Here is a 27307-nt window from a genome sequence, read left to right on the forward strand (position 1 = left end):
TATTTCAGTATGAATATGCTAATCTTAAAAATAAAAATGCATGGCTATTCCTCTCAAAGCATACAGCAACCATTATTGGGAAAGGGTAATGAGCAAGGTTGGGCATGCTAAAATAAACACAACTATATTTCAATCTTTGGAAGTTAAACAGTCCTTCGGAAAGGTCAGGAATCAAACATTTCACCATGAATGAATTAAACATTGGTTTTACTTTCTTCTGCAAGATCTTAGGCACAGCGACTCAGGCACAGCAAGGAGTGAGAAGGGCAGCAGAGAAACTCTCTGGTAGCAGGAGAGACATACCCATGCACAGCAGAACATCTGCATTTTCTGAAATGCCACATTCCAAATCTAAACCAGGAATCCCTGCAATATTTGCTGCAGGTACCAGGTTTTGTACAGAGGAATACAGGCACTAGTTCCCATGCTTACCAGCACAGGAGCTGCTGCACCCATACAGTCTTAACCAAGCTCCAAGGTTTGGTTTCTGTCCCTCCACAAAGGCCATCTCATGGCAGGTGTTCCACCAGGCTGTTAAAAAATAAACAAACAAGAATACTCTCCTTTTCCTTCTCTTACTCTTGCTACTCAAATCAGATCTCTTCTTTTATCATTTCCCCTCACTCACATACCCTTCCTGCACCCCCAGTGCTGCCCTGCCCTCTCCTATCTCTTTGTGTCGCTTGAAGTCTCCTTCCCTTCAAGCTTCCCTCTGCTCCATCCCAGCCTCCTGCCAAGCCTGGTGTAAGATCACAGGAGAGTGCTGCCTGCAGGTGTTTGTGTAACACACGGGCTTTTGCCTTGCTATTCCTTCTGCAGTACCACGCTTAAAACTCCAGTTTGGGGCATGATGAAATAGCTAACAGAAAGAGAAGCAGCTGATGCCCCAAGTTCAGCTAAATCCAGCACTCCTGAATAAAATGTGGCCCTCATCCTTCCCCACTGCCCTGCTTGCCATGATTTAGCTCTTAGACAAAGGGAAGGGCTGGGCAGGAAGCTGCCCCAGTGGAGGATGCCCCAACCTCCTCCTCATCCCAGCTTTGCCTTCAGCCACAGCAGAGGAATGCAAGTTGCAGCACTGGCTTAGGAGGGGTTATTAATGGCAACAGGACTAAAACAGGAACTGGAGAGAGGCCTTGATTTCAACAGGAAGAACTGAGGGAATGCACTCTTCACTGGATTGTTCAGTGCTTCCTATTAGCTCACTTGAATTAGACTTCCTAGTAAATATAAGGGCATGAGAAGAGTTTATCCCTGTTTTATTAGTGATTAATGGTAGGGCAGCAATTAGGAGAGCAAACCTTGTGAGTCTATTCCAGTGCTCAGCCAACTAGACAATCTTATTTATATATGTAAACATAAAATAGCTTCCAGTGGCATGCTGCTCTGCTGCTTACAAAATGTCCAACTCTGACTTTGTTGTATTCAGAAAAAGCCATGGAGAGGGATAAAAACTGCAGCAACAGAAGGCAAGGTTAAAAGAAAAAAGTGAGTCCCAACACCAGAGCTCTCTGCATTTCGGGCTCTGCACTCACATAGGTCAAACCCTACTTACAGAGTAGAGGCTAAATATTACTGCCAGTGTGAAACCCCTAACAGCCCTCCTTCCACACAGTACTCACAGGCACCAACAAATGCATTTCCCAGAAGCCAAGGGGCACAAGAAATCTGCCCCTGGTGCTGGTCAGTACTGGAGCACTGGTTCACATCCAATACAGATCACTAGTGGTCAAACCGCTGTAACACAGCAGCTAGTCCACTCTGTGGTGGCAGGATCAACTCGTTCCCTGGCACTGGGACTGCAGTGACAGATGCAAGATCTACCATCCTTTGACAACTGGTGTCAAAAACAGAAGTCCACACCATGCTAAACTCCAAGAAATTAAACAACATTGCTGAGAAATCTACAATCTGAGTACTCAGGGTAAATTTTTGGAATGACAAGGGATCAGGGATAGGGAAAAGGACCACCATAAATTTTAAACATTTCCTTTGAATAAGCGATTTTCTGTTAGTGACACTAAAAATGAAATAAAAACTTCAGTGTTTGATTGTGTTTTGGGGATGACTTTGAGACAGATGGCCTTCTGAGGAGACAAAGCTCCAAAAAGTGAGCACAATCCAAAACATCCCAGATATACAGCCTGTGGAGGGTGACTTGCTTCCCAATTGTCAGACACTTTCCTAAGCTATTTAAGACTAGCCTAAGAAAAGAACATATGCCTAGAGGTGGAACCAGTTTAAAAAACAACTCTAATGAAAAGCAGTAATTTACACAGGGCAGCAAACAGCTACCCACCAAAATGCCTGCTCCTACCAGCACATCTACAAGTTATCCTATAGTGTGTTCCCAGCTAAATTCTCTATGTAGCCATGCCTCCAAACACAGTCAGGGGAAAGTGTGCTGAGTAATAATCTCCCCATGCCAAGGGCAATTTCAAAATCAGGCCCCATGTGCACCCTGCATAGAAGAGAGATAATATTAAAGGGCATGCTTGTTAGAACACTAATTTGTCCCAACAGGACAGGTTTTTGGGAAGCACCAACGCCAAAGGAAAACATACAGAACAAATGAAAACAGGGTAGAGATGTGCAAAGGAGGAGGGGTGGAGAAAACAAGCAGGAAGAGGAAACTTGATTTTAATGCAAAAGGAGATGAGACACCAGTGAATGAGGCAGACAGGGTTGAACTCAGAGAATGAGCACTCCTCCCACTCTGGCTCCCAGAAAAGCAGGATTATAGGGGCAAACTAAAAGCCCTGAATTTCCAGCAAAATAGAACAAATCAAAAACATGACAAGAACAGACCTGCCTGTTTGGTCACTAGCATTAGCTTTTGCTTGAATTAAACCCACCAATTGTGAATAACCATATTAAAAAAAAAAAAAAGTTCAATTCCTATTAAAGCGGCTGCAAACAGGAAGGGGTAATACACTATCTTCTACTTATTCAGTATCTGAAAGGCATCTGCTGTGCCCTGAACTCCAAACCAATTAACTTGTGCCACTGCAACACAGTCACAGATAGTTGTACCAGGCTGGGAAGTTCAGTGACTCAGGTTTTTCAAGACTTTGGCATTTTTAATTAGTGAGTTGTACTGCAGACTAACATTGAGCAAAACTGGTTTAATTTGCATTTAATTGCAGCAGTAGATCAAGCAACACTGGTCTGGCATCAATTTCAATAGAGGAAACTAATGAATACTCAAGGTGTGCAAGAAAAACAGGAATTTCAGCTAAGTGAAAATTCCAGTCCCTACAAAGACAAAAGATGGCGAGAGACCAGAGAGGTATGCAAGAGAAATAAACAAAGCAAAGTTTTTCATTTTGACGTGCCAAAAAAACTTGGTCATCTAGGTAAAGGAATTAGATTAATAAATTACATGGAATCGAGAACACGGATCTGGATACATAGAACTTTTAATTATTAATAGTTGCCTTACTATTAATCAGAGACATGAATAAGAAAGAAAAAAAATAAACAACAAAACCAAACTGGACTAAAGCAGAAAAATAACTCCCAGAGTGCAGACCAAAACCCACATCAATCCAAACCAGCCAACAGCCCTCATTCCCAGACTATAAAGCCTTCAAGGCTTCTTTTCCAATTTTTTCCTTTCTGGTCCCGTGACCTTCACTTCAGCAGGGCTCCTATTTCATACCTGCCCAGCAACTGAAGCTCGTGCACTCTGACTGCCTTCAGTCTGAAGAGGTCACTTAATGAAAAGTACCCATCATTGTCCTTAAAGAAGTAGAAAACAAAAAACCAAAAACCAAGCTATCAAACCAAGGAGAGGGATATTAACTAGGTTTAGGCATTCAGGGTTACCTTGCCAAGTAAGGTAACTGACTGGACAGCAAGTCCAGGCTCCTGAGCCCAGCAACCTCCCAAGAAAATGCTTACTCATTTATGGTTGTATAGTAAGAAAATACCAGATAAAGAGCTCCTACCAGGTTCTTTCACATCTTCACAGTTGTCTCAGCTTGGCTTATTTCTGTGATCACTTTGGTGCTGGTCTGGCCCACTGGAGGGAGGACAGATGCTGTTAAGGTGGGCACTGCTGAAGGGAATGAGCCATGACAGCTCCAGCAGGGACATTACTCCTAATACAGTACAACTGCTGTCCCTCCTGCCAGAAAGCCTGCCCTTGGGTTAGCAGGCTGAATTAGCACTGCACCCTCACTGGATGTGGCCCAAGGAGCCTGCAGCAAGGGCAGGAGCAGAGGACTAAGGGAAGCAACAACCTGCAGCTACACAGATCAGGGATGGTGGGCTAAGCCCTGCCAGCAGCCTGCTACCACCATCAGAGGGGGCATTACAGTTCTTCTACATATCCTTGGGGTCATGAGGCATCTGAAAGAGGCCTGAAACATTTCATGGGTGCTTTATTACCGCTACCTGACATACATGCCTTGCACCAAGCTCTTCTGGTGTATTAGCTATGACTGGGCAGGTTATGCCAGGGCATAGTGAGATGTTCCAACACATAAAACTTACTGAAAAGACACAGTAGCCAGTCTGAAGCAAAAATCAGCATGGACTGAAGTGCACTGCAGCTTTATGCAGAGCATCATTCCAACAGCTAAGCTCTGCACATGCCAGGGAAGACATGTTCATGAATTATGGCCTGAAATAAGCATTCTGTACAGAAACAGGCAGCAATCCTACCCCTCATACTTTAGGCCAAAATAGTAAGAACTAGAATATAAATTCCTCTCCCAGCCAGTACACAAATCCTCCTTGTTACTGTTCTAGAAATCCCAACTCAATCCTATGAGCTTGCTAGAGCCTTGCAGGCAGCTGAGGAGGCACTGCTGACATCAGTGCAGTGACAACTGCAGTCCTGCAGCCTTGCAATGCTGCTGCCACAGCCCTGGAGCCCAGAGGAGAGCTTGATTAGGTTGGCAACAACCATGGCTGTAAAATAACACAACAAAAATATGACACCACAGGCAGAGGAAAGAAAAAGCAAAACCAAGAATTTTCAAAGCTTTCTACTGATACTTGCATAAACTAAAAATAATCAAAGCACCTGCAAGCAGCAGGCACTTCATTTAACAGGTGATGAAAGACACATATTATTTGTATGAAGGTACAAGGCTTCTATGGCAGCAAAGAAACCAGAAATAGAACATTTGTTATCAATTCTGTGCTCTAAACTGATACCTCATTGTTTTTATCCCTCCTATATTTTTTTTCTTACTGGCTTCTTTTTAAAGAAGATATAATGACTACCAGATGCTACAGCAGTGCAGTCCTCAGTGAAAGGGTAATTAACAGATGAAAGTTCAGCAGTTGTTTCTTGTTACAGTCAGATGAGCTGTGCACTCCCTATCCCCTAAGTGAAGGGCAGAGATGAGCGATCCAACCTCTGCCTCCATTCCCCACTGTAACACAGCACAAAGCAGTGCACATCGAGTGGGACCTGGAGGTACAGACATAATGAACCTCAGTGGTCCAGGTTTGTTTTAGGTTTTGTCTCCAGAATTTAATAATTGCAAATACTTACAATGCTAACTTGGCCAAAATTTTAACAATATTCACTGCATATGGTAAAGCAGATGAAAAAAAAAATGGGTACTAGACACCTATGTTGACCAGTGAGAAATGGGTATTGCACAGATTCATCACTTTTTATTCATAAAAACCTGTGCTTTTTCTGTTGTAAATGAAGCTTATAAGGATATAACTCCTGGAGCTCTGCTGATCTTCAAAATGCAAACAAATGAGTGGAACTACTTGAGGAATGTGGAGGAATTGCAACATTTTGAATGAATGAATGCAATGTATGGTTTCAAATAACTCTAACCCAGTGTAGTTACTACTCAGTTACTACTCAATTAACTCAGTTGGTCAGAGCACGGTGCTGATAACACCAAGGTTGGGAGTTCAATCCCCATGTGGGCCATTCACTGAAGAGCTGGACTTGATGATCCCTGGGGGTCCTTTCCAACTCAGAATATTCTGTGATTGGACTTACTAGATAGCAGTCACAGTTTTCATTACTGCTTAGCTAACCTTAGAAATATGTCAATTTGGGCTTGTTTGCCATTTCTGCTTCAGGGTTTGGTTGCCAAACACTTAAATTGCAATCATAAAACCAAGCAAACAATGTAAAATAAGGACAAGTTTAGTTATTCCTCATAATTATTGAGCTGAACTTTAATTCCTACAAGAGTAAGACCAAGTGCCTCAAAGGATTACCAATGAAGAGTCATTCCACAAGTGTAAACTAGAGCAACACCAATACAATTGGAACTATCACTATTTTCAAACCCTTGGTGATGAGACATTCCGTGTTTCAGAAATAAAAAAAAATCATTACTTTGGGGAATTGTATTACCCAGAACAAATTTTACCTGGCAGCAACATTAATGACTCCATATAAGCAACCATGCCACACATGCTTATAGATAGCATGGGAAGGACGTTAATAAAACTCAACCTATAATTTCTGAATTACTTTTGAGAAAAAAATAGTGGTTTACAATGTTTTCTTTTGGGGGAAAGCAAGGCCTGGGAGAGAGTGCAGCATGTTTTCTTTAAAGGACTGTGAGGAAAGCTTTTTTAAAAATGAAAAAAACCCCCAAAAACAACACTCTAAAAAGAAATTAAACCCGAAAACCATCCCCCATATACTTCTGATACCAAAGACAATAAATTAGTACCTAATGGCATTTCACTCAAAAAAATCTATTTTAGATTAATACATATATAAACAGATAGCAATTTTTTTCTCTAAACAACCCACAAGCTGACCAAAAATCCTGAAGATATATTTCCAAAATACCAACCCACAAGCTGACCAAAAATCCTGAAAAAAACATACTTATACCATTAACTGCTCTACAGAGTTAAAAATAGTTCAGGACAATTTACTCAAAGCCATTTACTAAAGAAAATATGAAGCCTTATATTTAAACACTTCCCTATTTATTATATCCTCTGAGAGTGGTTACAGAGAGCTGAACTACATACCAGCTTACAGCAAAATAACTAAATTTGTTTTCATTTCACACTTTCTGCTAATTTTCAGGAGATCTGCATGTGCCCATTTATTTTGGAATCAGATGGTTTTTCAGAATGTTGCCACTGGCGTTGAAGAGGTGGCAAGAGGCACAGCCAACACCAAGTGATTATAAAGAAATGGAGGGCTGGCCAGCAAAGTGCCACAGCTGGCTCCTGGGCGATGTTGCTGTCCTGAGTACCACCAAAACCACGGGCTGCTCTGGCTCCTATTTATGGGCCATATTTGGCCATGCTTGCTCAAATAATTCCCCTCATTTGCTCATCACAAGTTGCAAGATGCCCCAGGCATGTCACAGGCTGCCTCTGTGGCAGCCAGTGATTCTGTCCATCCTTCTGAGGAGTTAAGGGAGCACCTACTTGGGATCACTGCTGCTTTTTTATCTCTTGCTATTCTTACATGCATACCAATACAGGAGTTGCAAAGTCTATGACTTTTTAAATGAATGCAAGTGTGGGCTAATGTCTCTTTCCTTAACATTAAAAAAAAACATGTGTGATTTTCAGAGTTTCATAACCTCCAGTTCTGTATAGCATTTGTCTTCTTGAAATCCAAAGCTGTTTTAATGACCTGACTTAAAGCTGGAGGCTGGTGGAACTACTACTGCTGCTTCATGTCTCCTACAATGCTGCTTTCCTCCTTGCTTCTTGGTACCCCCTGCATATCTGATCATCAGGTTTAGATAGGGACCAGCTGAGCAAAATGCTACAGCAGGAAGCTGCTGGTCACCAGCTGAACCATTTGAAAACATCAGTTTTCTCCTATAACAGGAAGGGCAGTGATGCCCTGCATGGTGGACTGCAGATGTGGGCATCCCTACAGAAACTGCACCAAACACACAAAAAGGCTGCATGACATTCTTGCATTAGCAAAAATTCTCTTCATTTTCATTAACTATTGAAGTCCCATTGCTACATCACCCTAGTATCTCCAGGTCAGTGCTGTGGCCCTCTAAGGAAAACCAAACGCCAGGAAATCAATCAGCTGTGCTTAACACTGGTCACATTGGTCAGCTCAGCACAAACAGATTAAGGCTGATTTTATTTATGTTTGCTCCAACACCAAGATCTTCCCAGCAGCCAAGAGGAAGCCAGTCTGTACCCAAAGTGAGAGTGGTCACACCAGTGGCCTGCTGGATGAGCCTGGACTGCCACTTCTTGTGGGGAGAGTGAGGGGCTGCTGTCACCACAGAGCTGCCACTGACAGCACAGAGGGGTTCAAATGGCTCCTGACACAGATGGGCACAGGAAATTAGGGCCTGAAAGCCACTGCTGCCATGTGCACAGGTCCAAAAACACAGCTGGCATGATACCACTCAAAAAGTTGGCCGAGGAGTGCTAGACAAAGCCCAGCAGCAGGAAACACCACTGTAGTAGTGTACATCATGGGTGAAAAGGCAAGCATGTCAGCAGGCTCATCACTGAAACTTGCTTTTGAGGCAGCAGTTAGCTGAACAACACAGGCAAGATAAGCACAGGCTGTCTGCCTATCTGGATTGGAGATCTCACACTTTCATGTGTTCAGCTATGCTTTCCTTTACCACAACAGATGTTTCGTGATATTTCCTTTACACCTAAGTAGAGAAACTTTGTTTTCCCCATCCCCTGCATGCAGCAGGTGCAGGATTCCCATGACAATGCTATCTCAGCACTCCAGCACAAGACATGTCCCTGTCCCGCCTCCAACCTCCTCAGAAAGGCCCTGGCAAAGAAAACTCATGATCTTCAAGTATTAGCACAGGTATTGTGAACCCTGAAATTCAATTTTATATCTATACAGAAAACTTCTACATGTTCAGCTCAGTGTTTGTCCATTTCCCATTTTTGAGTTGCCAGCAAAAACCACTCTGAAAAATTTAGGACTTCACGTAATGAAGAAAAATTGTTAATCATCCTGCTGCCAAAAAAACCATCTTTATTGAGGTACTCAGAAATGGAACCCTATCCTACCATATGAAGTGTATTATAGCAGATTTTCACAGGCAGCAGTTGGAATTAAGTACATACCTTTCCATTTGGTATTTTTCACTTCACAGCCTTAATCTAATTTCTTTGAAGACACTCAACTATTGTTCTGGCAGCAGCATAAGGAATAATTTATAGCAAAGCCTCAAAATTCAAGTCAGTGGGAGTTAAACACAAAGCCTTAAAAAAATCTAGACCCTATCTCAGAAGCTATGTAAAATATTTTTCCCATTAGCACTTCTCACATCTAAAATTTCAAAAGTCACTGCAGACATTTACATCTACGATTCACAGACTTTTTATTGGGAATCCTTCTAAGATTCATATTGCATAACTCAGCTGGGATAAGTATTTGAGAGCAATTAATCACTGGGGATATTGCATACACATCTTCAGTGAAATTTACTTAACCGAAGTCAAAAAAAAGCATTTGAGCCTTTCCACAGAAGTCATCAGATGTACCTCATAAAGTAATATTAATATGTTCATCACTATCCTTTACCAATTTATGTGGTAAATCCATTCTTCAATTTGTTTGCAAGGCGTTGCTACAATTAATCAAAGCAGGGATTTTTGAGGGAGGCTTTTCATGACTGTTAAAGCAGCAGGAAAGATTCCAGCCCAGGCATTAACCAGCAGAGTAAAAAGAAGGCAAGCTGGATTTGAAGGAGCAAGCATGTCTCTGGGCACTCACACAGCCATGCAGAGGGACAGGAAACCCAAGACATCTTTGGGCCACTGCAATATTGATCATTGGAGAAGGCACTTTCATGGTGATATCCTACAGCACCAAAATAATAGAAACACTAATTTTATACAATGATGGAGGAAAAATCAATGCCTTGTATTTAAAGGTCTACAGAATGTTACAGGAAATAATGTAATTATTTTCCTTTATCCACTGAAGTCATCTTGATCGTCACAATCATCCCAAGTCTGCAAAACAGCAGGCACTCCTACTCCCTTCCTCCTCAGATCTGGTGGATAGATTTGGCCACCGGTGCCCTGTGCATCAAAGCCAAACAGATCAAAGTACAGTTCAACAGAAGGCAAGCCAATTCCAGCCAGACCTTGTGCAACCCATGAACTGGAAGGCAGCTTAATCCATTGGGATCTCTTATTTCACCAGTGTTGAGGTGCAGGCTCTGACATGAGTTTGCATGGACGTGGCAGTTGACCTTTGAGTTTTCTTTCTTTAACTGTAAAGTGGGAACTCTGCTATCCTCAAAGCCCTTTTGAAAACGATGAGTGAGAACACCTTCAGCTACAGCTATGGCCACATCTCAATGGCCCCGTCTGCACTGTGGCTCACTTGGAAGCACCAGCCTTCAAGGAAGTGATGGTGCTCTTCCATTGAAGGATGGCAGTGGCATTCTCTTTCATACAGAGGTTTCTCACTTCTTTGTGCATCAGCCCATTATTCTGCACCCATAAATTCAGTATTCCCAGCTTCCAAAATCAAGATCTGTCTCTACAAGGCTTGCAGAGGAAGATTTCTGATCTTCCAGCAGGCCTCAATCATCCTAAAGGAGAACTTGCAAGGTTACAAGTACAAGACAGCTGTAATTATTAGAGGTCTAACAGGGATGCTGGCAACCATGAGCACTCTCAGCATCTGTAGTACTCAAAGGACTTAATCCACAGCATTTTAACATCTGTAGATTTTTGGGGGGTTTTTTTTGTTTTGTTTTGGTTTTTTTTCCCCTAAACTCCCTTCTAGCAAAATAAGTGACACACCCCTCCCTTTCTGTGTTTATTTTTCTTCCAGACACAAACCAATCCCCCACTGGCAACACTAAGACAACACATATGAGAGTCTAACTTGACTTCAAGATGACTGCAGAAGACAGAACTTCATTAGTTCAATGGGACTGATGCCTGCCTCATGCTAATTCTGTTTCATTTCAGTCCATCCCTTTCCATTTGTGCCATCTGCTCTTGTAACCAATTTACCTTTTCCATCCAAAGGGCATCCCTTTTCCATCCAAGGGCAATCCCCAGTCAGGGGAAACTCTCTTTTCAGATTTCAGTATTGCAAAATATGGTCTCCAGAGCGTTCCTGGATATATCACTGCTCAGGTTGCTACTTCCACTGCTGCAAATTCCCTCTCCTCCCAAAACAGCTTCTCCCTGGTTTTACAGCATTTCAGTGAAGAAGGAGCTCCGCAAATTTGACAAAAAGCAACTTGTGATAGCTAGGAGAACTGAAATAAATGGAATGCTGGAGGGGGATAGGGCTCAAAAAGGTTTTTTTTATTAAAAAGTAATTTTTAAAAAATGTACCACCATCCACACAAAGCAAGCTGTTTGCAGAGGGAAGACAAAAGGAAGACAAGAGCATTTCCTATACAATAGATAGGAAAGATGTTTATCTAAAACATTACTTCATTAGAAAACACTGTGGCACATCCTCCCACTGAAGGAAAAAAAATAGAAAACAACCCCAAAACTTACCTACACACTTTTGACTTCTCTGTGTCTCCTACATCTTCACTATTATAAACAGACTCCCAAAGTGCCAGCCTCAGCATTTTTGTCTCCTGGAGCAGCAGACTCCTGCCTGTGAAGGCAGCACTGCAGTGTAAGGATGGACTGAGCTCTGAGGATGTGAGCTTGGGGGAGGGAAGCTTCAATATTACAACCCATCCATCAACCACTTCTATAAAGCTCTTTTGTTCCAAGTTCATACTTAACAACCCAAGGTCAAAACTGATGTTGGAAAATGCAAATGGTAAGTCAACCCAGACTTTCACCCCATGTTTCTTCTTGACCTTAAACGCAAACAAGAAACAGGGAAAAGAAGTTTCAGCTACGCGATCTATTTATATAAAAATATGTATTGAGGAATACTAACAAATTAAAAACTACTGAGGGTTAATCTGCACTGCTGATACAGATTAGAAAAAAAAAAATCAGAATATGTGCATTTAGGATAAAAGGCCCTTACTTTTTTGGCTGTCTTACACTTTGGGCAAAGTCAATTTCACTTGGTAGGGGCCTTTCTGTTTGTTTCTTTTTTGTGTGTGTGTCTATTGGGATTTGATTTTTTAGTTTTAAGTGTTTGTTTTTTTTTTTTTCTTTGAGAGAGAGACACACAAGGTTTGATTGAAAGCACCACAGGGAAAACTAGCTGCTTGAAAAAATCCAACCTTTTCCTTTCTGGTGCAAAACAAAGGAACACATCTCTATTAGCCTTTGTCTTTAAGAAGTCCTGGGTCAGATGTTGGCAGCCTCCACAAAGAAGAAAAATAGTAGGTATTACCAATAAAAAGCAAGGGTTTCATTGCAGCCAAGAAAACAGGATGTATTCCACAGGCTATAAGTGTTCTCCTTAGAAACACAATATGGGGAGAAAAAAAAAAAGAAAAATCATTCATTGCGCTCAAATACTTAAGAGCAGACTTTTCAATGAACCCCATTTTTGCAGGATTCCATGGCAGAAAGCAACAGAGGTGCCAAATACCTGACATTACAAGCTTATCCAGTGGATATTTCCCAGAGGGGCTGTAAGAAAAATCATTTTACATGGACAGCAGAAAGACAATGTAAGACAAGAGAACTCTGACACAGAACTCTCATCCAGTATTTAAAAATCTCTTAATTTTAGATGATCTGGCAGTCTTTAGAATTGTCATCACAAAACTCTGAGTTTTATTCCAAGAGTTTACATATAACATCTTTCATATGGGAGCAGTCCTGCCAAGAGCTTTAAATACAGCTGTATTGAATGCCAGTTTGGCTTCCTCCATGTGAATTTGGACAATTTTAACAAGAGTTTATGAACTTGCATTGGGAAAAAAAAATGCATAATGATAGTTTGCCATCCATGTATGTAAGTTATAAGTTATGTAAAACACCAGATAATTCTGCAGTCTAGCAAAAACATTTTAAAACTATTTCTCTCCAATAGCTTTGATTTGGCCCTTAAATCACAACTTTCTTCTAAAGCACCATCACACTTACACAGTCCTGGCAATTAAGTCAGCCTGAAGGGCTGCTTACTTAGGGGAAGGATAGGAAAATGTGTTTAATTAGCAGCAACTCAGGAACTGCTTTATTTGATCAACTGCTGCTGTGGATGATCAAAAAGGTGTTTCCTGTAATTCTCATCGGAGTTCGCTTGCTTGCCCCAAGCAAGACGAAGAACAGAACTATATGGTATGTTTTCCATCCTCCTTAATAAAGCTCCCATCAACAAGCAAAAAATAGGGTACTGTAGCAATGTAACCTAGATCCTAGACAGTTTCCAAAATCCCAGCCAAGGATCTTTGTCAGGATTTCAAAGAGAAGCCGCTGCTGAAATTCTTAAGCATGCGGAAGGGTTGTTCAGGGCTCCTCCTGCACACAGTGAATGCTTTTCACTCCCCAAGAGGTCACTGCCAGCAGGATCTGTAAGGTGAGACACTGGAAACAGTTTCCACTTTCTCCACTGGAGATAGTTTCAATCTTTCTGAGATCAAGTTTATTACCTTGCCTTTCAACAGAAACAATAGGTATTTTTATGGAGAGTATTAAAGCTCTTCCCAAGAAGCACTGCAAGGCCAGAAGTCCTCAAGTAAATAATTATAAGTAAAAATAAAAAATATTATTTTTAATTTTTAGAGTGTGATTTTTGGCTCCCTGCTCTATAACTTGATTAACTGACACCTTCCCTTGCCCATCCTTTTTCAAATAAATGTACTAAGACATAGTCACAGTTTAGGAATGGCATTTTCCAGTTTAGTACTCCTGCCAAAACCACACCACTGCTTGCTCTCCCTTCACTCCAACTGGAGGCACAGGTGGAGATAAGGACAATTAACTGGAAACAGCAATGAGATAAGAAAATGAACAGCAGCAATATTAATAAAAAAAAGGAATAAGACAAAGGAACTATTTACATGGATAGCCCATGACATTAAGCAAGTAGCAGACAGCTTCCCTCATCGCCTTTTCTTAACTGGGGAAACTCCTTCTCCCCAGGAGAGAGAGAGAGAGAAGAGCAAATCCCTTTCCCCCCTGCCTGCAGCAATGGCCTGAGGTGGCACAGAACAACATCTGGGTCCCTGCCACACGCCTTCTCATCTAAAAATTACCCTGTCCTGGCCAAAACCAGGACTGGCATTTACCAAAGGCCTCAGAGCATCCCAGCTCTCTTGATCAAGTTGTTGTTCATCTTGGGTCCCACTAGTACCTCTCTAGGACAGCCTTCCAGTAAGGAGTTATCCGTGTTCATGGTTACAGTGCTTTGGCAGGAGGCAATGAGAACAAACTGTAATGCATGAAACTCTGTCTAAGCATATGGAAAAGCAGTTTTATGATGAGAGTTGTGATTGCTCCACCCTTTGTGATATTCAAAACCCAAATGCACCCAGCCCTTGGCACCTGGCTCCCACTCAGCCTGTCCTGAGTAGGGATTAGGTGGCCACAGACAGCAGGCAGTGACCAATAACTCAGTGTCCAGATGGAGATTGGTGACAAGAGAGCAGTCCCATACTGGGACCAGTCCTGTTTAATGCCATCAGTGACAAAGATGAAGGGATCAATGCACTCTCAGCAACTTTGCAGGTGACAGACACCAAGCTGAGTGGTGTGGTTGACACGCCTGAGGGGCAGGATGCCATCCAGAGGGATCTGGATTAGTTCAACACATGGATCCATGGGAACACTATAGGTTTACCCATTTCGTTGCAATGCTCTCAAGACAGGACCTTTGGTGACCACTCAAGCAGCCTCAAGAACTCTCCCTTGAAAAGTTTCATTCCATTCAAACTCACAGTCTCAGCTTCAACAACAGCCACCAAGGCAGGGGGAGAAAGGTAATACAGCACATGGCACACAGTTAAAGCATCTTTTATAACACCCTTAGTGGAGGCTGCGCTCTTGTGCTAACCATGACCATGCACAGCTTTCAGGCTGACAGTGACTGACACTGCTCACTTCAGTGTCCACATACGTGAGTTCCTACCTGCATTTGCTATTTGGTGCTATCTGCCTTTTGTCAATCATTTTTCCAATTGGCTGTTTTTATTAAAAGCTGAGATATTCTCCCTAATAAATTCAAAGTTCCACTAGAGATATGCCCATGCTTTCATTTGTCTTCAGGATTAACTTTATTAATATTTTTACAAGCCACTAATACTAATCTAAATTAGAAATACCATATGTGCATAGACATAACTAGTGATAAAACCAGTGGAGCACAGACATGCCAAGCTGACAGGAGCTCAAAAGAAGACCAGGTTTTGTCTATCATGACCTAATTCATTTTTCTACCAGTTGCACTACACAATGCATTTAAATCTTTTAAATATTTGATGCATTAACCTGCAGCGCATTATCTCTATATACAATGCTAAATTACTCACTCTTCATCCTACCTTTTACAAGCTGCAGCTATTTCCAGACTGCAGCAAGTTCCACAATTTGTCAGCAAGGTTTTACTAACAGTAAAATAATGTTTTGTAAAGAAAAAGCTACTGTATTTTATGTGTTGGGAAAAGAGGTGGGAGAGGAAAACATGCTCAGTTAGAGCAGCAGGGTCAAACCAACACGCCTTGAAGAGCACTCCCCTCCCATGTTACATACCACACTCCTCAGAGGGGACATCGCAAATTACAGAATTCAAGCCAAACTCAGCAATGAGTGGGAGCAGGCAAGATAATAAGAACTGCAGATGGTTTTAGTCTTCATTACCATCCAGTAGACACAATGTCTCTGTAACAGATATGGACAAACAGAGGCTTTTGTAACATGACAAACTAAAAAGCACCGAGAGCTGTATGTTTTTGTGGTATTCTTCACCTCAGGCAAACACTCTGTGGATTTCTAATTACCTGCTCTTCCTCTAGACCTCAAAAAAGCCCATAACTGTTGTGAAACTTTGGGTTCTTCAAAACAGACCGTTTTAAGCCACACTTAACTAAATTACCATCTTCTGGATTCACTCATATGTGTTATGACTAGACTCTTTCAGGGCAAAGAGCCTTCTAAATCTCACTTCAATCTGCACTGTGGCTGTGCTGTGTAAGTGCTTCCCCATGTTTTAAGGAAATTTGTTATCGCAAACAGGCCAACACTGCAATTTAATCTTCCTTTAATTTATCCTTCCAGGACAAGAAGGCACAGTCACTCTCCTCTCCACGGAGATTTGGAGAAGGGCAGCCCTGTCCTACCACTGACCATCAAGACAAGGCAGGGCAAGAGAACTGACGCACACTTGCCTTTCTCCAGCTTCCCTTTCTTTCCTCAAGGTAAAGATCAGGATTATAGATTACGATTCTACGTATTTCGTAATTATTATACAATTATAACAGCAACAGTAATTTCAAAATCAACTGCAATCATGTATTTACATTGAAACCACCCTTGTTATGATCCTGCTTGCCTCCCCAGGACAGGGCAAACCCAGCAGCCCCAGGGTCAGGGCCCCCTCCAGGGGCTCTCCCTGCAGGGCTCGGGCTGCCCCAGCCTGCCCAACAGGACTGCACACGCTCCCCCATTGCCAGGGCAGCAGGAAGGGTGCTGGCCCCACGGAGATCGGCTGCCGTACCAGTTTCCCATATCTGGGCTCCCAACAGGGTCGTCAGTGCAGCTGGTACAAAACCCTTCAGTTCTAACCCCACTATCACCCTTCTGTTTCCTACCATAGCCATTCCCTACAGCATGCATTCAGCCATGCAGAATGACTGTATGGTAAGTATACTTATACCCTAAAATACACAGTCCTCTATCACATACACATTATTAAAATAAACTTAGCAGGAGGAACTACATAACTCCATAGTGACTTCCTACCTTTATTTTAATAGAACGAGGAAATAGCTCAATGAACAATTTTTAGGAAAATGCATCTAAACTAACACACCAAGATGTATTTATGAACACTTCTATATTTTCATTCTTTCTTCCTCACAACAAATCTGGAACAAATTTATTTCTGTCTCATATTTCAAAATCTTAAAGTTCACATAAGACAGTCTCCACGTTTCCAACACTCCAAATCAAAATAGTATAAAGCAGGCTATAACCATGTACTTAATTGCATTATCGTTCATATACACGTGAACATATATCTTCAATCTTACAGAGTGATCATTTTCAGAAATTCTTGGGTTCTTGGACTTCTACAAATAAATATTTTTCAGTGTCTAGGACATATATTGGAGGGAAGAAAAATAAGTCAAAATTTGAGTAGTACGGATTTTGTTTGCATCATGTCCAGAATAATGGGTGATGGATTTTGCTGTGTTATCAATCAAGTTTTGCTTGTGCTATCTTTCTTCTAAATTGAAGATCAAATACCACAGTTAATGAAAAGTTTTGTAAGAGCTTGTTCCCTTTTCCTGGTAGTTGGGTTCTTTTTTTCTACTTCAAAATGTTTAAGTGTCTCTGAGGACAATGTGGCTAACAACATTTTGAAATTTTTCTTTTTAACTTTTAATGATACTATTTTAGTCAAGCATCACTTGGTTTCTCAGTCATCCCAAGCAGGTTCAGTTACCATGAGCTAGATACAGAACAGGAAGGGAAAGCCAACACCACTTGCTTGGGAGCTCTTCCCTTCCATGCAGCGGGAACAAAAGGTGCCACCAGAGATAACCCACAAGGCACTCATCTTGGATCCTGCTGAGCTTCCTGTAAGCAAACTCCATCTGCGGCCAAAAGCTAAAACTTGCTAAAGTAGAAAACAAAAGACAGATATCCATTTGCAAGGAGAAAGACTGGGCTTGCTTTCTTACTCAAATCCAAGATTTTGAAAAACTTTACAAATATAACAGCCAAACACAAGGAATGCATATAAGCCAGTGAGTGGCAGTATTTATCCCACCAGTTAAAAGCTGATGAGAGCTCTTCTGTAGCCAGCGTTTTGACACTAAAAAAAAAAATAATAAAACTTGGGAGGACCAAGAAGAAAGAAGACCACTCAAGTACAACACATTACCATTTAAAACATAATGTAGAAGTGTCTTGTTCTCATTTTCCAATTGGTTGCTCAACCAGGAAAAAAAAAATCCCACCATTGTCACTGTTACTCAATGTGCTTGGAATTGCTATCATTTTCCCATTATGATTAACATTTGCATTTAGTGCTAGCGGAAAAACAAAGTGACTCAGTTCTTCAGATAGCATCCATAGTTCCAATATACTTCAGGAGGCAGCTGTTCTAGTCCTAATCTCTGAAAAGTAGGAGCTAAGTTAATTAAAAAATTACAATCTTAGATTAATCAAAATTTGGTTAGCTAGGCTACAGCCTGATTACAGTAAAAGGAATGTCCAACCAACTAACCTAACAGATCTGCTTGTTATCAAGATGCCAAATTTCAAATTAAAACAGACCTGCTGCTCACATTAGGGAAATTAAACTTACTGAAACATGAAAATGTCCTCTAAGTTTGAAAGTTGTAAGAACTCAGCCACAGACACACATTAAAGTCAGTTCCTTTGAGGGTTTTTTAATTTCAAGTAATACCTTGATATTCTCACTTTCATCACCGTAATGATGTAAATGGTTTTGTGCTTGCTTTATATCCTATAGCAGAGCAATGGAGATGTTTGGAAGGGAAGCAATAGAAATGAAGAAAGGGGCATACTCAGTTATTGTGTGCCACCACCCCAGGCAGGAAGGCCTTACACTGGGGCTAACACCAAGGGGTTGTGAAATAAAGGGGTGAGGGGGGCTGTCAGGAGAAAGCCAGAAACTCCGTCAAACTTCACCCTTCCCTGTCCCCTCTCTCCTCACCTCCTTCCTCACTGACCCAACCAACTATCAGGCCTGCAGAGTCCTGTATTTGTATTTGAGGAAGGCGAAATGCTGAGTTTTAACAAGTGGCACGGGTGGTGAGGTGCAGAGCAGACACTGGGACTGCCACACCTCAGAACAGGCAGAGGCAGCTCAGAGCACACCTGGGGTGAGTGAGGAGTCAAAACTACTAAAGAAAATGAGGAGGAGAAATTAAGAGGAAGGAACTAAAAAAATTGATCAGGTCTTAACCTAAAAACTGTGCAGTCCAGTGGCTTCAACAGGGTAACTACTCAGAAGAGTGATAGCAAAGCAATTACTGGGTTCTTGCTCTCTCTGCAGGAGTAACTACCCTGCCTCCAGACTGCAGAGTGCCTGGAGCTCAATCACATTCATTGGCCTTAAACAGTCATACTCTAACTACTCCTAGTTCTTGAAGGCAATGAAATCTCATATGCACAATGCTGATTAAAGGACAAGAGGCCAATAAATAAATAAATAAAAACAGCCTAACTTAAATCACCATAATTTACAAATGACAAAGAGAAAAAAACCATGACAGCCTGGAGCCAGAAGCAGCCCTGCCCAGCTAAAATATGGTAGGATATAAGTACAAACAACTTGCAAAGTCCACCCACATTAATCTGTGCTAAACCTGCAGGTAGCAAAATATTTTTTCTAGTCTCTTAAGTTGCATGACATCCAGGCTTTCTGGAGACTGCCATCCAACCAGCAGGTTTCCTATCCAACCTACAGCCAAGAACAACATTTAATTAGCATGTTTAATTGATCTTGTTAACTGTTAGGGTGGACAGCTTTGATCTCGCCTGCTGATAGCTAGTTTAGGACTACAAAAGGAACTGGGGCTTTGCATAATTGCCAAGCTTTCAATGTGTGTCTTTTAATTCCTTCTGTTTCCCAATCCCCCTTTCTGTTTCTGCTGCACTAGTGCTCCAGATATCAGGAAGCAAAGAACATGCCATAGTTTATTTTATCATTTATTTGAGCATGCAGGCAAAAAAAAAAAAGGAAGATGAGGAAAGGGAAATTGCAGCTCCTTCACCCAGAAACACAGGAAAAGGCAAGGAATTACCACAGTGAATCTGGCCTGGGCAGCATTAAATGAAGTACCCCATGGCTGAGGGCAGCCAGCACCAAACACTTCAGTGGAAGATGCAGGGAACACTAAGCATGTGTGGGATAAGCTGCTCCCAACCCCCCCTTGAAAGCCTGATCCCACTTTCTGTTGATTAGAGGCTGATTTAAATTCCAGGATAGAGGGTTTGAGGAATTTCAGTGGCTCTCCACTGTGTTGTTCTACGTTTGTTAATAGGCTCATCCAAAAAATTATTTTTCTGCAGGAGATTCATATTAGCTTAGAGAGAAGCCCACAAGACCAAGATTACTAGCTTCCACTCAACCAAGATGAGAGTGTGCCAATACTAATAGGAAGAGAAACTTCTGAGGACATTTTAGTGCATCCTAAAATATCTAGCAACCTTCAAAATAGATCCTAATTGAAAACAACTAAATACAAGTATGTTTAATTCATTAACTACCTCTCCCAAACACTGATTTCCTGAATGATCAAGCCACTCATAAGTTCCACGGAAATAAACGTTCGTAGGTGGTGTATAATGGGTTCTGGGCCATGTACAAAGCAGCTCTACATTTCAGCCAAAGAGTGTCAACTGCTTTCAGAACAGCAAGCCAAACCCTCATCAAACTGAATTCAGCTGGAGCTTTGCCACTCAGCAGGACAACGACTTGGCCCACCATCCCCATGGGAAATCTTTTTCTAACTCAGACTTTCTTCCTGCTTATTTCAAACGAAATCTCCTTTGGATCAGGTTGAATCTCCACAGATAATTAGTCCTGCACTAGCTAAATAAAACAAGAGTTATATTGCTTCTGAGTAGCAAACTGAATAATTACAACAGGGTTAAAGAGAAAATTTCTTCTTTCCCAGGGGGAACTTAGGAATTAACTGTTTAACATGGTTGAACTTTGCTGTTGAATCTGCACAGCAGCAGAGAGAAGTACCACAGTGCAGTCACCTCAAGCATCTGCAATCATGGGTGAACTGTAGCAACCAAATAGTGCTAGAACGGAGTTCTTCACCTAAAAGCCTGTCTTTTCTTCACCTAAAAGCCTGTCTTTTCTCACCAAAGCTTTCTCATGAGCACACTGTGGTTTTGGTGGTTAGTCTGGGGATTTTGGTTGTGGTGTGTTTTGTTTTCTTTTGTGGGGGTATGTTGTTGTTTGACCTTTTTTTTATCCCTAATTTTCTGAAGAAGGATTATTCTTATTGCTGCAGGATGATGAATATCTTGTATTCTCTGTCCTCACACCAGAAACTACAGAAAGCCAGCCAGCCCCTTCATCTCCTGCCTACTGCTGATACTGTCTCAAATAATGCTCACTTTTGGTGGCTTGGGATGGAGGAGGGGTTTCCCTAGGAATAAGCTGAATAAAGCTTCCTGTTCAGCTAAAGCAGGAAATGTGCTCCAGTACTGCCTTGCACACAAAGAGTGGAAAATACTTACTAAACAAAATAGCAGGAGATGAAGTGTAAACTGGATTGTCCTTCCATCATGCAGACAAATAGAAAGCCTTACTCCCCACACTCCCAGCTCTCTTGCAGTAACATCCTTAAACTTGGAGGGGGAAAAAAAAAACCAACAAAAACATACATATGTATAGACATTGTGCATCAAAATCAAATTATTATGCTGTGCCTTTAAAAATCAAACACTGAAGGATTTTAAGCAACACTAATTAGGAGGTAGCATTTCCTCCCTCCCACAAAATCGGCTCCTTGTAAAAACAGGAGGTGCAACTGGCCAAACCCCATCCTGCTAGTGGAGACACTGAACCAGAAGTTGTCATTAGGTTAAACTCCCAGCATCTCTCTCAAATAATCACTTCAGAAAGACTTTAAAATAAATAGCAGAGAGGATGGAAGGAACAGCCTTCCAGTCTGTCAAACCATTGGGATTTACAGAAAATAACAGCAATAATATTTTTGAATAAATAACAGCAGATGGCAGAAGACAAATATTAATGGAAAAAATGTCCTTCTTCATGCCCTGCAAAAACAATGACTGTTTAGGGCCCCACAGCCTTTCCCAAGAGCTGGCCTTGTAATTCATGCAAGATTTCTCTGCAGCCATCATATGCCTTTTGACGAGCTCTGATCACTTCAAAGAGACACTTGTCCTCACCCACCCTGACATTTGAGAACCAAAAGTGATGAAAAACTCCATCACCTGATGCCAGGTCACAGCTACAGATGCACACTGCTAGAAAATAAAAAGCTGTTAGGCAAGTCCCGTGGTGTAAAACACATTATGGCAGCTGGATGCTGGAAACATATGACAAAACATCATGCAAAACAGCAACACACATAAGCTTAATGAAAACCTGATGAAAGACTGTTTAAAAATGTACTGAATCTAATTAATTCTCTAGATGTGACTAGTGCAGCTGAACTAAGGTCACAAGTACTGCATAGTACACTTGAATTTTATGAGGCACCTTGAGCCATTAGTGCCTCCCATCACCATGAGTTATAAAGCAGTCATCAGCCCATAGGGCCGTGTCTCATCGTATTTTGATGTCCCTTCTTGTGGCACAACACCCTGCTCATTATGCAAAGCTCAAATGCACGTCAGGAAACCATTTTACTAACTGGCCTTAAAAATAGCCTTGTATTGAAATCAAGGCAAGCACAATTTTCTCAGTTAGGAGGATAGAGCAAGAAACTTCTCTACCACTGTAAACAAAAAGTTAAAGATAGCTAAACCAAACCAGACAAAGCAGAGTCATTCTAGTGAATCTGAAAACTCAGCCATCACCAAGACTGCGTACATCTGGAAGCTGCCTTCAAAGTGCTGAAGCAGACATGAAATTAAACTCTCTGGGTACCTGTGGCACACCAGTACAAAACCCTTGGAAAGGAGGCCTCCCAGCTGGAGGGCATGGCTGAATTCCAGACATGGGGAAGTTTGTCCCTAGTAAGGGCTGCAAAGACATAGCACCTACTGCACTACAGCACATCCTTGACCAGTTTGCCACACCAGAAAGTTCTCTCCCATGTGGGGCAGTGAATGGATGTCCTTGAACTAGTGCATTCCCTTCAGAACACCAGTGAGTATGTGACCAAAGAGAAACATCAGAGATCAGCTGAGGCACATTTACTTATTCATACTCTAATATCTAGATCTAGGAGCTCATGGATCCTACACAAGGACACACTGCACAGGCAGAGCAGCAAGCACAGTCAATGGCTGCAGAGAGGGACTGAGTGAAGACAAAGAGCTTTGTTCTGCCTGCTTTCCCTCCCTCACACCCCTGCCCATGCTCAGCTAGGAACAAACACTGATGGACCCCACTTATCTGAAGGGTACTGCATGTAAACTTCACTTTGAAACAAAATTATGATAGTGCAAAAATTAAAAAAAAACCAAAACAACACAAACCTACAACTTTAAAGTACTTTCCCAAGCACCATGGACACACACTGCAGATCTTCTACCAGCTGCCAATTGTTTGCAGCTACTTCCCAAAAAGTGGTTGTAACCCAGATTTGAAGTTTTCTAGTCCTCTTCTGGTCCTTCCCATACAACATCATGCTGGGGTCTCAAAAGTTGTTCTGGGACCTTCAGTTGCAAGAGGAAATTATTGTCTGGGCCCCACAAAGGGAACAAAAGCCATTTATTCAAGTAGAAATTACCTGTGATTTCAAAAGCAGGTGTACAGTGTCCTATCCCCTCATCCTGAATGCAAGAGAAAATTACTGAAGTCATCTGACATAATGTCATGCTGCACCTGTGTGTGTACTTGTGCACCACAAAAGGTGCAGTAGTTTACAATATCTGAAAAGGTTTATGATTAGTAAAAACCTAGTAAATAGGAAAGCAATTATACAATCCTTTTTGTTCTTATATCCTGCACCAGCAAACAGCTTTCTCCATGAGGCTCCAAAAATTGGAAGGAAAAAATTCCCCTTGCTGTTGTTCCCAAACAAAGACAGCATTATTAAACCATTTTCTTTGTTTTCCATATAGTTCCCTTTAATGTCAGGAACAGGTTTAAATTTGCAGACAAGCCTTGACAGCTTGTATTACAGAGATGTTCATGACTCTAACTGCAACTGAGCATCCTACCTGATCTCCTTGGCCAGACTGCAGTATCCAGAAAGCCTATAGGAATTGTCATGGCTTTATGTGCAGCTTCATGTCAATATGCTCAGCCTACACATCAATTCCTAGTGACTGAAGAGGTAAATAAAATAAACTTCTTTTACAAACAAAACAAAACCAAAAAACCCCGAGCCAACAAATAACAGAAAACAAACCAACCAAGACACCAAAAAATTAGACCTAAATAATCATTAATTCTCTTAGATTTAAATGAACAAGATCTTTGAAAAGATCTTTGAAAAGCAGCAGCAGCAATGAGATTGCAAGTAGCAAAACTGAATGAACAGAAGACATGACACTTAGCAAAGAATTTAAAACCAAACATAAAACTGTGTCCCATTTTGGGCATCACAATGACAAGAGCAAAGACCATCAAATTAAAAGCAATAACAGGCTTAGCCCGAAAAACTGAGCTAAAACAACAACACCAACAATTCATGAATATGTAATTTGTGCAAAAGGATGACTAAGAAAGAATACAATCACTAAGAGTCTGACACCTAGAATTTCAGGGTTTCAGTGCAGCAGCAGCCTTATTTCACCCTTGCCTTTATATACATTGCATCAGTATATGGTTATCATTAGCACCTATTTAAACTGAGATAAATAAATATTGCTTCCTATCAGGCAATCAATTTAATACAGCACTATACTGCAGGTATCCTCAGTAATAACACACACATTTCAAATGTGACAGCACCATACCACGCCTAATTAACACAACTATATTGGCAGGAAAGGTTATACTTGTCCTGGTGAGGAAGAAATTGTCCTTCCATTTATCATTCAGTTATAAAGCACCTAAAAAAGTAAAACTGGTTAGCACAAACTTTAGCCTCACACTTTAAAACCACAAGGTTTGGTATGGATGATGGAGGTTTCCTTCCCCAGAGAAATCACATACTCAACTATACCATAAGGAATACTTCTGCAATGAAACAGGTAAGTTTCATACCCTTTAAATATTATTTCTGAAATTATCAATTAGCTTATTTCCTTATCAATTTCGCTCATAAGTGTGCTGTATGGAAAGCAAGCTTTCTACTTCCAGTCAGGAAAAAAACTGTCGGTGGTCTCTGAGCAACAGCCCTATTTAGGCTGGGCTTACACCTTCTATAGCTGCCACAAAAGTTGCAACACAATTCTTTGGGTTCCTGAATGTTTCCAGCACATTGAGAAAGCTAAGCTGATGTTGCAAGCCATCTCCCACATGTCTGTGGGGAGCTTGGTCTCGCATAAACAAAACTTCATGTACCAGATGCAATTTTTACTGAGTCCTTTCTCCTAAGTTGCAACAAGCTCAGGAAAAAAAAACGCCAAACCACCTTTTCCTATAGCCCTGTGTAGGTGTACAATTAGTCACTTCTAAGGGCCACTTTACAGGCTCTGAAAAAAACTTAAGAACAGCCTCCCATCCTGCTAGTACTTAGGAATCCGAGGCCGAATCTGCATCTTGCTGCCTGAGCTCCGTATGAAGTTGAAATTTCAAAGTTTGAAATCAGCACAAAGAAATGTTTTCAAAGTTTGAAATCTGCACAAAGAACAGAAGCTCGAGAGAACCGAGACACACAAACCCAGCTGCAAAATACATCCAGGTTTCTATTTACTGAGGTCTTTCCACGCACATACAAAAGAATTAATCAGGCGTGTGGGCTGAACTGTCAGAAGCTCGGCTGATCCCAAGTCTAGCGCATACCCGGCGCAAGCACATAAACAAACTCCCCGGGATGGCAGCGCTCTCAGCTCCCGGTGCCGGCGCCCCCGGACACGTTCTGTTCCCGGTGGGCGCGGGCTCGGCGCTCAGAAGCCCCGGGGAGCGCCCGTACCCGCCGGTCCCGCACGCTGACACCGCCGGTCCCGCCCGGGCCGGGGCCACCGGGGCCGGGTGTCCCGGCGGGGGATGAGCAGCGCCGCGCCACAGCCCGTGGGCACCGGCGGGACCGACCGAGTACGGGAACAGAGGCGGGGATGCTTAGGCGTCCCTCTTCCCTTTCTGTTTTCAAATAAATCACAAACTAGAGCCCAGCCTGCCGCGCCAACAGCTCCGCCACCGGGCGGCCGCCCTCACAGCGCTCCCGCTCCCCGCGCCGCCCCGCCGCCGTCCCGGACGGGCTCGCAGCGCCGGGCCAGGGTGGTACTCACGGATCTTGACTTTGCGGTGGTCGAGGCGGGCGAGGAGCTCCTCCAGGGCGCCGAGGCGGCGCTGGAGCCGGGCGTTGCGGTGGCACAGCGAGTCCGCCTCGCTGAGGATCCCGCCGAAGATGTCGCCGGCGCAGCGGGAGAGGTCGGAGAGCTGCATCAGCAGCGACACCAGCGCGTACGAGCTGACCTGCTCCAGCGTCCCGAAGAGCGGCACCGAGCCGCGGCGGCGCCCGCCGCCCCCCTCCGCCGTGCCGGCGTGGTCCCCGGGCGCCGGGCCGCCCCGCTCCGCGCCATCCCCGCCGGCCTCGTCCAACCTGCACAGCTTCAGCGGCTCCAGGGTCCGCAGGGGGAACGGCATAGCGGCCGGGGACGGGCAGCAGCGCGGGGCACGGCAGCGGCAGCGGGGAGAGCTAGGCGTCCCCGGCGCGAAAAGTCTTCATGGGCGCAGCGGCCGCGGTGACAAAAGTTCAGGGAGCGGAGACGGAGGGGGAGAGAGAGAGAGAGAGAACAGCACAACAACAAATGAATCGGGGCGGGAGGGAGGGCGGCCGGGCTAGGCGCTGCGGGGCTGGGGGGGAGCCGCCGCCGCCGCCGCCTGGGCGCAGGGGGAGCCCCGAGCGGCGCCCATGTGCGGGAGTGGCCCCCGGAGGCGGGAGCGGCCCCGGGAGGAGCGAGGGGATGGAATGGGAGGGGAGAAGAGAGGAGAGGAGGGGGAGCGGAGCGGGGCGCAGCACCGCCGCACGGCGGGCGCGGTGAGAGCCCGGCCGGCCGGGAGACAGGAAAGAGCCCGGCTTTCTCTGCCCGGAGTGAGGATGAGGCGGGAGGGAGGGAAAGAGGAAGCGTGGGAGGGGGACTGGAGCGCCCTGGATGCGGCCACAAAGGAGGAAAGCCAGCCAGAGGAGGAGGGGAGAGAAAGCCCGGACCAGCTCCACCTGGGGAACCCCGCGCCGTTGCAGGCACTTTTCTGAACGCACCAAACTCCCAACCCGGAAAGCGAGAGCTGGAAAAAGAGGAGGAGGGAAGGGAGGGGGGGAAAAAACCTCCACGAACCTGGGAAAAGCAGGAGGCCGCCGCCTACCTGTGGCTGCCCGAACTGGAGCCTCACCCTTCCCAGGCAGCCGAGGTGGCCGCTCCCGGGCCGGCCCCGCCGTCGGTCCAGAGGGGCTCCCCGGGAGGAGCCCGCCCGCCCGGCCTGCTCTGCTCGGCCAAAGGGGCCAGGCAAGAGCGGGGACACGTCTCGCCTCAGCTG

General features: G+C 43.4%; 1 protein-coding gene across 6 annotated transcripts in view; it reads right to left on the bottom strand.

Annotated features, from left to right (window-relative positions):
- NHSL1 (NHS like 1) overlaps positions 1-26530 on the bottom strand; it is a 178305-nt gene extending 151775 nt beyond the window's left edge. For all 6 annotated transcript variants that reach the window (XM_058019669.1, XM_058019668.1, XM_058019667.1 and 3 more), the window contains exon 1: positions 26059-26530. In XM_058019669.1, coding sequence (XP_057875652.1) covers positions 26059-26416 — 358 coding nt within the window. In that variant the 5' untranslated portion in view covers positions 26417-26530. The remainder of the gene's footprint in view (positions 1-26058) is intronic.
- Between the last annotated feature and the right edge of the window lie 777 nt (positions 26531-27307).

The sequence above is a fragment of the Melospiza georgiana genome, chromosome 3, assembly GCF_028018845.1.
Source record: "Melospiza georgiana isolate bMelGeo1 chromosome 3, bMelGeo1.pri, whole genome shotgun sequence".
Taxonomy (NCBI): Eukaryota; Metazoa; Chordata; class Aves; order Passeriformes; family Passerellidae; genus Melospiza; species Melospiza georgiana.